This window comes from Aythya ferina (genome assembly GCF_964211825.1).
Source record: "Aythya ferina genome assembly, chromosome: Z".
Lineage (NCBI taxonomy): Eukaryota > Metazoa > Chordata > Aves > Anseriformes > Anatidae > Aythya > Aythya ferina.
The window spans coordinates 24,622,464-24,635,498 of record NC_140299.1 but is presented as its reverse complement, the minus strand read 5'-3'; the positions used below and the strand labels follow the sequence as shown (position 1 = coordinate 24,635,498).

The following is a 13,035-nucleotide window of genomic DNA, read 5'->3' as shown; positions in this document are numbered from 1 at the left end:
CTTCCTGAGGGAAGAAATGAGGGAACCTCCTGTGTTATAGTGTGTGTCCATTGCCTCTTGTTGTGGCAGTGGACACCACTAAAAACTGTCACTCTTTTTTCTTTGCAACCTCCCTTCAGGTACTTATAGACACCAGTGAGATCCCCCCGAGTCTCCTCTTCTCTATGTTATGCTGTCCCAGTTTTTCACCAGCACAAGAAGGACATGGACCTACAAAACAAGTCTGGAGAAGAGACATGAAGATGATCAAGGGGCTGGAGTACCTCTCCTGTGAAGAAAAACTGAGAGAATTGGGAATGTTCATTCAGCATAGATAAGAGAAGACTCTGGGGAGACATCATTATAGCCTTCCAGTACTTAAAGGGAGCCTACAGGAGAGCTGGAGAGGGATTCCTTGTCGGGCACTGTAGTGATAGAACAAGGAATAATGGTTTAAAACTAAAACAGAGTAAGTTTAGACTAGATATAAGGAAGAAATTATTCACTATGAAGGTGGTGAGGCACAGAGAAGCTGTGGATGCCCCATCCCTGGAAGTGCTCAAGGCCAGGCTGGATGGGGCTTTGGGCAACCTGGGAGGTGGGAGGTGTTGCTGCCCATGGCAGGGGGATTGGAATTAGATGATGTTTAGGTCCCTTCCAACCCAAACCATTCTGTAATTCTATGATAATGCCCTCAGTAACATGCTTTAACTTTTGGTTAGCCCTGAAGAAGGCAGGCAGTTGGACTAGATGATCTTTGAGGGTACCTTCCAACTGAAGTATTCCATTCTATTCTTTTAAAGTTGCACATGTGTTTGTAGGCATGATGCTGTAATTAATGGACTGCTTGTGAATGTCCACGAGAAAGATGAAAGTATGTTACAAAGAAAGACAAGCCTGCCGTGGTCATTTTGAAATGCAGATGGCTCTGTGGGCTAACAAGGCCTTTGCATATATATACTTTTAATTGACTTATTTTTTTGAACTGTGATGTATGGAGCAATTATTTCATCTCAACAAGGAAACTGCAAATGTCAAGGGCTCCTCCAACCTATACTGTGACAATGAATTACTGAAGAAATAACGTTTTTTGCTACTTCACTGAGGAAAGACATTTGGTGACCTTTTGCTGCTTTATAGCAATAATGAGTTTTCTACAAAACTCTGTCTTTCTTTTATGTTATTAAAATAAAAGCATTTGAGGAATAGCCATGACCTTAACCTTGGAAGAATTAATAGAATACTGATCTTGAAGAAACAGCTGAGGCCTGAGACACTAAAACCTCCTAATGTCATGTTGATGAGGCATAAGTCTGTGCCATAGACAAACTCATACAGTGAAGTTCACCTGCCTTAATTCACTTAACTTGAACACTGTGCACATACAGATTCAAACTCACCTATTATCCCTTCTAATTTCAGTTTTCAGTTTTCTCATGGCAATGTTTTATTCCAAATAAAAGATCTTTATGAGAATATCATGCTCAGTCTCTTACCTTTCAAAATGTGTACCCTTCTAAACTTAATTCCAACAGTAGTAAGCATATTAAAATATTCTTGGTCTTGTTTAAAAGTATTCTTCACCTTGATCCTTACAACAGATTAAGATTATATCTTAAAAACCCACTAGACAAAGAATTGAGTAAAATCCAGAATTACTAATGGCAGCAAAAACTCCCCACATGCATCAGGAGAGTGAAGCATTTATCCACATTATTACATTATTATACAATTACACAATAATTTAGAAAAAAAAATAAAGAAAAAAAATAAAGTTATTCTAAATAATATCAAACTGATTAATACGGCTTATGAGATCAAACATTACAAAATGAGAGACAGTAAAATGAAGTGCTTTACTTTCACTTCCCTTAGAAAAACATTTTAAAATACTATTTTTTCAACACTTTTTTTTTTTTTTTTTCCCCTCAGAAAACAGATTTGAGCTGATTGGAATAGTATTTATGAATTACTGAAGACATCAAATGTCATCTTGAGATGGTGTTCTATGTGAAACATAAAACCCACTTATGTTACTGTAAGATAGCAATGGTCATGATAAAGAAAACTGAACAGAGTCTGTAATCTGACTCTAACATCCTGTGTACAATTAAAACTTAACAGATTTCCATCTCAGAGATATTTCATTTGAAAAATGCAATCCATTTATATCAAGAGCTACATAATGTAGCTAGTGTTATGTTCAAGTAGCTATAGAATATAATAAAGCATAAAAAAAGAAGCAGTAACAAGGGATTTCTGAATTCCAATCATGGTACTGGCACTAGACACTTTATCAAGTAACTTAAAATTTCTAAATTCTAAAAGAGATTATCTACATTCTCAAGGAAACATGGGGATAAGCATGAGATTCACCAAAAGTGCAATAACCTTATACTTAGTATTGAATACTATGATGGATGGCTCACATCCAGATGCAGGAGGGCTAAGAGCCAAAACAATGTATAACCATAGACCAAGCTTCCCAAGCTACATCCCCGCACAAAAGCTACATCCCCAGAAACTTCAGATAGCCAACAGCCAAAGGGAAAGCACTGCGTATCTGTGATCTGAACAGCAGTAGAACTGTCTAGAACTATTGGCCTCCCATGAGGGAGTGGAGTTGAGTTCTATCCAAAACTGTCAGACCAACATGAAAGCACCACATGAAGTGGTTGAGTGCCATGCACAGCTCCAAGGTCACTTATTGGCAACTCCTGCCTTATGCATATACATGGGGTCATTTGAATTTATGATTTACTTGTAATGAAAAGATGACAGATTCCAGATGGTCAGCACATGGACTATTTAATTTTGCAGAGAAATGGAAATTCAGAGAAGCAAACAATGTATCTTTTTCCTCATTCTTGATCACTTTCCCATTCCAGCTGTCATGATGTAAACTCAGTCATGTAATGCTACCAGTAGCTTTCTTCACATTTTGATTCTCCAGGAGTGGATTCTGGGTCTTAGCCTGGCACAGACTTGGAGCACTTTAATACTCTTCATAGCCCAGAGAGCACATGCAGGCATGCATACCTATGTCTATTGTATACTTCATCTGCTACTGAATAACTCCATTATGAGGGATTTTTTTAATTTTTTTTTTTTTCCCAGTAATTCTAAAGCAGCTAGATCATCAGTAATAAAACTGGGGAAGAAATCACTTCTGGCCTGCTAAGTCCTAGGAATCATCTTTCACCTGGGCACAATAAGTAATAAATGGGGCCTAAAGGAGCCTAGAATGTCTATTCCTTAATCAAGATGAATCATTTTGGTATATGTATGGATATAATATATAATGCTGTAGCCATTATAATGCTATTTTAATGTCCATGAATGATACATCAGTCCCAGAAATAAAATGGTTTCTCTGTTGTAATAAATCATATGTTCATTCTGCACAGAGCAGATTTAGCCCCTTATAAGCAATCATTTATTTTGGCAATTAATAGTGCAATATATGAGGTAATGCCTTTTTTCAGATGTCAAGGAGAGCAATGTAAAGTCTTATTTGCATTGAGAAAATTAATCAAAGCTTGGAGAAAAATCACAAAATGTTTTTACAAGTTCTCTGTATTGGATGTCTGCCTCTATGAATAGATATCCTCAAAATAAATTAACTACAATTAGTAGCATACAGTTTTATTATGCCTTTGAAGTTTTAGTTTATGGTTGAGCCTGGAATTTTAAATGAAGGCAAAGTTTTTTCAGCCTGAAACAGCCCCACCCAACAACATATTTATTTTGAATACATCTTTGAAATTTAAAGAAATTTGGATTTATTTTTTTTTTTAAGAGAAAGTGATTCTACTTGTCATCTTCAAGATATTGTACAATTCACTAAATTAATTTATGAATTTAGCAAGTCAGATTAAAAAATTATACAGTATGTACTGACAGCTTCTGATTAACAACTGAAATAAAGGGTACATTTTCTTTCACCATGTCATTTAGCTCTGATTCTCAAAATAAAATTGCCTTCTGTGGGATATAAAGTTTCTATACTGCTTCAAGACAGACCATCTAGCAACAACGGTGTGGTCAGAAATATGTTTGGTTTAGCAGTTAGGGGAATTTAGATTTAAATCCAGTTGGTTTTTAATTTAGCTGAATCACCAAAACTTGATGAAATGCCATAAGACTGTCTAAAAGAAAGCAGATCTTTCACAATGGAAGAGCTGACGTCACCCTTATAGCTGCCAAACCATCAACAACTTGGCCTTTTTTCTTTAAAGACAAAGTCACAAAAATGGGCCAAAACCTTTTTTTTTCCTTCCAACAAATGCAAATCAGTTTTTGATTTTTGCAACTTTTCAGTTATTTTACACATTTTATTTGAGCTTTCTTAACCTGTACATTACAGAGAAAATGATACTATTTCAGCATGATTCTAGCTTTCTGTTTTTAATTTTCTTAATTTCCTACGAAACTCTTAACAGAAAACGTGACTGTTTCAGACAGAAGTCTAGAAGACTGTAGGTCTTTCATATCAATGACCTGCTTTTATAGAAATGCAAATTCTATAATAAATTACAAGCCTACACTGAGACCAAGTGATTGAGACATGTATTCGTTGTTAAAAATAAATAAATAAAATCAAGAGGGAGATGAAGAAAGAACCAACAACAAAAATAATGGCTTTTAGCAAGGAGAGAAAAGAGCAATTGCCTGGAGGAGCCCAGGTCCATCTCCATCTGCAAAGCTCACCAGACTGGTTTAGCAGATCCAGGTCCAACAAGAGGGTGTGGCCCATATGCTTTCCCCTGGGGGCTCTGGCTCCAGGAGCAGCCAGCCAGCACTAGTAGGGCTGGCTCTCCCTCTGCCTCTCCTCTTCCAACTGCACAGCCATCCTCACCCCCGCCTTGCTCTGGCATCCATCAGGACCTTCAATGAGCCAGTTCAACCCAACTGACAGAAGAAAATCATCTGTTCCCCACCCCAGGTTAGCAAGTTAAATCAGTCTGTGGAGGCACCTGAGGAGTACCAGAAGAGATACAAATCAAGCATCAGGATCATGTGGCTGGGAAAGGGGAAGGGAGAAAGTGAAGTATTTCCCCAACAGAAACTTGCTGAATCACTTCATCTGTTATTATGAAACAGAAACCTCAGAGTCTAATTTCAGCGCCACCAACAGAACCAGTCTCACCTGTCCCTGGAAATTCCTTCTTGTCCCTTCCTTTGTGCCAAAATGAGCATTTGATTATATATCCAATAAAAAGAAAAAAAAATGCTTAATAAAATCTGTGTCAGTGTCGTGATTTGGTTCATATACAGTATGGCTATATGAGTGGGTTTGGTGATCGAAGAGAGAGAAGAGGGAGGCAGGATTTCCTCTTTGGTAGGCAGCATCAAACTATGCTAGCTTAAGCTCCATGAAACTACTGCCTCTGGCTGAGGTTCCCTGGTGGCCTGAGCTGATCTGGTGGCCATGTCCTGTGGCCACTGCCTGCATCTGCCACCAACCACACACTCCCACTCCCATGTGCTCCTAGTCAGACAGCTACAAGGGAAGTTGATTCAGCTGGCTGGTTTGGTACAAATCTTTCCTCCTCTTCCACCCCACCCATGTCCCAAGACAGTTTGAAGGCTGATCTGGCAGAAGACTCATCTTGTTGCCATGTGATTTCCAGATCCAGCAAAAGGGAATCAGAAAAGGATGGAATAATAAGAGAGGTTCTCCATTTTGGCAATGAATCACCACCACACTTGCCTCACTACAAAGACCGCAACACCCTCATACCCTACCAGTACATTTTTTTTGAGATTCCACCCCAGTTCTTCACTCCACCTCCTGTTAAAACACCAGATTTTATGGTCCACATTGTAAAACAGATCTGTTCAGAGTGAAAAGATTATTTTTAACCCTGATCATTCAGCTGGGCTGCCACAGGTCAGATGTAGCCTGAAGGCAAAGTCTGCAGTCAGGAACAGAAACTCTTTTTAACACTGAGGATGACAAATGAGAAATTACAGTTTAAAACACTGCAATATGTTTTAGACCACTCCAGAGGTTTATAGTTGAATGAAGAAAGTCTGCCTCAGAGACAGAAGGTGATTATTTGAAAGAAACAGTAAAATAAGACCTATCAGCATTGTTTTGTAAAATAGAACTGCAGACAAACTAGATTACAGTGTTTTGTCTCTCATGTTGTTTTATATTAACAACAGGAGTGAAGTACAGTATTATGATACAAGGCTACTTTAAGGCTATTGTATTGACTACCAGACACAAGCTCCTGAAAAAAGACAAGAAGATACTCATCAATAGATTAATCAGAGCTCCTACAGCAACGATAGCTGATGGCAAGATGTTCGGTACCAGCACCGAGCCTAAGAATTTGAGAAGCTGTATGTTACTACTCCATGAGCAGCACACTCATGGAGTCAAGGTCAAGGTTAGTTCTAACAGACCACAGCAGCAAAGATTTAGTTAGCTCTGTAATTAAGATAGTATTCCCAACATTAAATTTAATACTCTGTTGAATACCTTGTTGTAACACTTGAGTTAATAGTAAATTAATTATGTCTTCTGCACAAAATCTTCCCTGAAAAAAAAAAAAAGCTTATATAGGCATCAAAAATCTGAACAGAACAAATTCAGTTTTCCTATTTCAGTCAAAAAAAATCTGTGAATTACATTAGACATCCCATGATTCATACTAGTAAAATATATATACTATCAGCTTATTTGGAGATGAAGATAGATGAATCAATTACATAATATATACTGAAAGAATGCATGCATTATATGCAAGAGCAGTCAAGGATTAAGGAGCACTGAACATGCAATGAGCACAATAGAACAATAATTTACTTCCCTATGTGTGCATAACTACAGCAATAATCAGAACTCTCTTGATTATCCCCAACCTCCTGAATTTTTTTTTGATTATGTTTATTAGTAACTTGAGATTTAACTTCCTCTTCCACAGTACTCTGCAGGCCCAAAGGTTTAGCTAGTCTGTATCTTCTAGTCATTATTTTACCTTTTACTTCAATTTCTACAAAAAATAAAAGAAAATATTAGCATGATTTAAATACTTCATCTGATGCAAGAACCAGAAGGATGATTAAGGTGAAATGATATTTTAAGTGGACTTAAGAAGGGCAAGGTGGACACAAAGAAGGCCAAAGACTACTGTCATAATACTCAGCATAGGAGGTGAGAAAGAACCAAGCAAAACAAACTTACATACATGTTAGCATTGTAGGCAAAAGAATATTTTTATCTCAAAAAAAGTTAGGGCAAGGAAATAACAGTCAAGGAAAGAGTAACACTCAAGAATGACACATGTTTTATCACCTTGGTGATAAAAGATTATGTATGTGCAATTAATTTTAAAATGCTTTTTAAAAACATGCAGAGAGCCATATTGCCAAAAATATGAAAGACCTATATACGTCAACCTTTGAGTCTCCCTCATCTATCCATAAAGGAGATGCCAAAATCATTACTCCGGATCTTGATTCTCAACTAGTTATCCAATTCATCCAATTCATGCAAATAAAACCCAGACATTTTAAGAAGAAATAGGCTGAGTTACATACATACAGTTATACCTAACAACTCAGGTTTCAACATAGTTTTTTTAATCCTCGTATGACAAAGCATAATTTCACTATACTATTCAAAAACAGCATCATGAACACCATGATTCACCCTACAAAAGACAAAACTATTCCTAATTCCAGTTAAGAAATTGAGCACATTGTAACAATTCAAGTGCAAGAAAAGATGGATTTTTTTCTGCAGCACTGAACTATAAATTGATTTGTTGTTACAATACAAAGTGTACATTAATAAAAAGAATGGTGATGTGAAAAAGTAAAGTTTTATATATGTTTTGTCATATATAACAGGGATGTATTTTGTCAAATGTATCAATAATACAATTATCTACTTTCATATTTTTTAAGAATGGTATTATAAAATAAAAAATTAGGAAAAATGTAATGGATACTAATTTAGACGTCCTCTCTGTCTTTTCTTGACCAAAAGTGCTATTAAGGGAGAAGCCGAAACAGGAGGCACAAAGTATCTTGCCAAAGTTTAAGATCTTCACTGAGAAGAAAAAGGAAAACCATATATGGCGCATAAGGACTTGCAGGTAAAGATTTAGATTTTTGGTTTTCATTACTAGAGTTTCAAAGGTATATAAAAATAATGGGAGTTTACAGGTACACATACCCCTCCCTCCATTCATGGTGGCTAAAGGTCACATCTCCTCTAGAATAAAGTTTCCCTTACTACACCTTCTGCCCACCTGCCCAGTTCTATGCCCAAATGCCACACAAAACACATGCACACATATAGGAAGGACATGCTAGATGTAGTGTACAGTAAAGAATCATCACATGTGGCTTCACGTAAACAATCCATGGATGTATTTCCTGAGCTTAGGCTCCTGAAAACTTCCTCTTCTCATTCCTCCTCTATTTAAACCAGGAAGTTGGCTATTCAAATGCCTCAGCTGTGCTCAATAATAGCAGTTCCCACATGGAAAAGATGGTCTCTGAAGTATGTTTCAGAATACCACATCAGGGCATAACATTGTACAGGAATGCTACAACTCATTGAGGATTCTTTGAAGGGAAATTGTTGTAGCTACGCCTTAATTCCATCAGTGTATAGGAATTATCTGCAGGCAGTGTTGTACAGCCAACATTAGATGTGCACGATGTTTCTCCTTCTCAGAAAAACATCACAGAACCAGATGTGCGTAGCAGAAGGACACCTTACCACTTTCCTTCTTGTTACCGCAGCACAACTTGTATCTGTCGTGCAAGTAACAGATCACTGTCCGTACTGTACTAGTTCATATGCCTGGATTTACTTCTTCATTTAATGAAATACAGAAATGCTATAAAAACACTAGAAAGGATCTGTTCCAATGTTGTGCGTGTAGAAATCTTTGCTTGAAAACTGTGTAGTCCTTAGCAAACTAATAATGTTGAATCATAAAACAGACGGTTTTCAAAAAGCTATGGAATTGGCAAAGTTAAGCTCTAATTCATGTGATTATGGCACTAAAGATCCAACTTGTATGATTATGGAACAAAAGCAATCACAAAGCTTGGAACTTCTAATATTCTCACAAACTCAGGTTTTCCATTTTCAAGGTCAATAATACAATCATATTGAATAAACATATCAAGATATGCCAGGCTGAGCAGCTCATTGGGAGCTACCTGCCAACCTGGAACACTGAAGACAGGATTTGGTGGTTTGTTTTGGCTGTGTGCCTCCCCATGCACCTCAGGCACATGGCTGCTCCTCAACAATTCCATGTCCCAAAGTACTTTATTCATTACTCGGTAGTGCTTCAGAGCTCTGCAGAATGGGAAGTGCGCATTGGTCGTAATTCAGTAAGGACTTAAGAGTAGCTGCGGGATGATGTTTCAGTATTTTAGAACTAAACTATTTACCTAAAAGTAGAAGGCATCCTACTTTATTTTGTTTCACCTAAAAGGAAATACAAGGAGCGTTAGGAAGATAAACTGTACATTTAACAAGTCTTTATCAGTAGCATACTCACATGGGTAATCATCCACAAACATGGGGTCAATGTTATGAAGCAGTTCCACTCTGGGGGAAGGTCTTCCTTCACTAGGAGAAATTTCAAAAGGAAAGCTAAATTTCATTAAGATTCTGTGATTTATTTTTTGACGTCCTAATATAGAATTCATATCCATACACTAATTGCTAACAACTTTAATCTGAATGTTATTTTCTAGCCCAGTAGCAACAGCTTTTGCCCCTACCTATTTTCCCTGACTTCACTGCTGTTTACTGGGATTACTCACAATTTTACAGAGCACAGAGCTGGTCCTACCAAAACGGAAAAAAAAAAAAAAAAAAAAAAAGGATTTAATTATTACTTTCTTTAAAAATCATATTTAGCAGCATTAAGTTGGCATTTTAGACTTGTCCTGCTCTCTGAATACCTAAACAAGAATCATCACTCTAGAGTGCTGAAAGCATTTTGGCTGGCTGCCTCAAAAAACATTATGGGAATTGGTTACCCCTCAAAAAAAAAAAAAAAAAAAAAAAAAAAAAAAGAGAGAGAAAGAGAGAAAGCTCTATCTTTTGTAGTGATGTCACGAAGATTATTCAGATACCTTGAACCAACCTTCTTACCTTCTTAAAAAAAATAATCTGTCTTTCTATTGACTACACAGGGGTGGTACAGAATCAGTCTCCTAACTTATCAATAAACTTTCTGAATTAAATAAATCCCAGTACTAAAAGAGAGTCAGTAAAATAAATTCATTCCTTATAAAGGGCAACATGTGTAAAAGAAAGAACATTGACTTCATCATGATAAATATTAATTAACAGTTAATTTAAACATACAGTTTCAGAAACTTCCAAATAATTTATGTTGTTCTCTTTCTGTTAAAGACCTTCATTGTAGTACTCTAAAAGAGTCACCCTAGGCCACTAAATCACTTAGCATTAAGAATAAAAAACAGCTAACATAAAATTTAATGGACATCTAGTAGAAACCAAAAATGGCTGTTATTTTAGTATATAATTTTTGAAGAAGTACTTTAGAATTAAACAATATTTACACATAATTTAGAAGCTTCAGTATTAACTGATTAAAATTAATATTGTTCTACTCTATTTCTAAAACCATTTCTGGACTTTATACATTTTGATTAAATATAAAATTAATAAGAAAGATCAGATGAAAGATTAAAATTACTTAGATCATACAACCTTGCAATTAATATAAAGTACAATAATTAACCTATAGGTTAATTGGTGGTCACACTCCTAACTAACCATTAGGAGTGGTCACACTCCAAACTATGGAGTGCCCAGCCTTAACAAAATCTAATATACCTGTACTACCACCTCTAGATGGTCCAGTTACAGTTATGGTCAAACTCGCCTTTTCCCATGCGTTAATAGGTAACAATAACATGAACCAATTACACACATTAAAGTACGATGTGAATTTAAAGTATGCAACTGACTCTGTAGTGACTGCTTGGACAGATATTCTCACCTTTCTGTCCAGTTTTTTCAGTACTCTGTCAAAGGAAGTCAAACACTAGAACTATGCTAAGTAGTAAAGTACCTTCCACCAGTGTAATCTACAGAACAAAAAAGTACCTTACTTCTATGTGCTATTTATACATCCAATATTCACACACTATGAGATTAGGCCTCAAAAAGTCAGAACTGAGAATATTGACAATACCAGATCCTACTATTATTACTATCATATATCATAGGTAGTTTCCTTTTATGGCTTTTAATCTGTAGGTTGGATGCTGTACAGTAAATGTGGCTATGAATGTTATTGCATAGCAGGTAGAACAAAAGATAAAAATTATACGTGAATTCATTTAAGTTTTTCATGTTGCAGTGGTCCTCTATATTGAATTTATTTATTTATTTATTTTCTTATTTATTTCTGGGATAGAATATTAATATTAGTAACTTGGTAATACCATTTACATATAGCTATGAGATATACTACCTGAGGCTTACAATTTTACCACAATAAGCTCTGTAGTACTGTTAACTGGTAATGAACTGCTTGTTCAGTTTTGGTGTTATTTCCGTAATTCTGTTGCACACAAAAATGGAGGTTTATAGTCACTACTTATTATTCACAAAACAATAGCCAGAGAGGAGAAGGCAGCACTGCACATTAAAGAAAGTGTCTGGCTGATAAGAAAAAAAAAATGACATCAGGAAGGCAGAAAAAAGTCCTGAAGAAAACCTTTCTCTATGCGTAAACACTGTCCTAGTTCCCATTTATGGAGCTCTACAACTGACCTCAGTGTCCCCTGATGCCCTGCCAAGGATATTATGCATTAGGAATATATTCTAACTGATGCAACTAGAATAAGATTCTGTAGGATCCCCATTTTAGCAGTTTTCAGCGTAACCATATCTAAAAATTATTTATTTTTAGAATACTTATTTTTAGGCTCCTCCCCCTAAAAATAAGGAAGTTTTTCTTTTGTCTGGGAATTATTCTACCATGTTGACTGAATATTTATTTAAGCAGTTAAAAGGTACTGCTTTCCAAAAATTGCTCATTGTAAGAACATACTGATTGGAACATATTGGACAACATTCAGAGATGGTTGTAGAATCAGCTAGTTTATGCTGAGAATGTCAGTCTGTTTTCTGCTTTTTAAAAACATACAGAAAGATCTATTACTCTTTAGTGAACTTGCACAAAACCACTACATGTGGTCTTTCACTTTTATTGTTGTTAAATAGGCAGAAGGCTTCCTTGGGAAGGAAGAAAAGGTTTTTCAGGGTAAATGTGTTTACCTCCCACAGTGTCACTCAGCAAAAGCATTTGCAATACCTTGTATTTCTCTAGGTCATATCTGTCATATCATTTTAGCGAGGTGGGGGTTGGTCTGTTCTCCCACGTGCCTGGTGACAGGACAAGGGGGAATGGGCTTAAGTTGAGCCAGGGGAGTTTTAGGTTAGATGTTAGGAAGAACTTCTTTACTGAAAGGGTTGTTAGGCATTGGAACAGGCTGCCCAGGGAAGTGGTGGAGTCACCATCCCTGGAAGTCTTCAAAAGACGTTTAGATGTAGAGCTTAGGGATATGGTTTAGTGGGGACTGCTAGCGTTAGGTCAGAGGTTGGACTCGATGATCTTGAGGTCTCTTCCAACCTAGAAATTCTGTGATTCTGTGATTCTGTGTACACTTTTATAAAATAATTATATTTCAGATGTTCTGGCAATAATTACTCTAAGCTTTCACTTGCTTTTTTGTGAGCAGTAATTTACACCAAAAATAGAAATGATAATTTTTCCAAACAGGTATTTCGTTTCTCAAGTTAGTATAGCCATTTAGTACATAAGAATTCAAGTTGATCTTACTTTATTTCATCCAATCAAATGTGATATGTCCAACATCACAAAAATTAAAAAAAATGTAACTTAGCAGGCAAGATGTCTCAGTAAAACTTGAAAGCTTTCACCTGCTAACAAGCTTTGGGGAAATACTATTTTTTTTAAACCGCATTTTATCTTGAATCTCTCAGTGGCTACCATACTGATTCATGTC

At 36.3% G+C, this 13,035-nt stretch overlaps 1 protein-coding gene across 2 annotated transcripts in view; it reads right to left on the bottom strand.

The window, feature by feature from the left end:
- ARSB (arylsulfatase B) overlaps nucleotides 1–13,035 on the bottom strand; it is a 64,724-nt gene that overhangs the window by 14,491 nt on the left and 37,198 nt on the right. The window contains exons 6-7 of one of the 2 annotated variants that reach the window (XM_084503239.1): nucleotides 9,519–9,589; nucleotides 9,312–9,445 (exon numbers count right to left, since the gene is read on the bottom strand). In XM_084503239.1, coding sequence (XP_084359365.1) covers nucleotides 9,432–9,445; nucleotides 9,519–9,589 — 85 coding nt within the window. In that variant the 3' untranslated portion in view covers nucleotides 9,312–9,431. Of the gene's footprint in view, nucleotides 1–9,311; nucleotides 9,446–9,518; nucleotides 9,590–13,035 lie in introns of those variants that run through there. The other variant, XM_084503240.1, reaches the window with a different exon arrangement.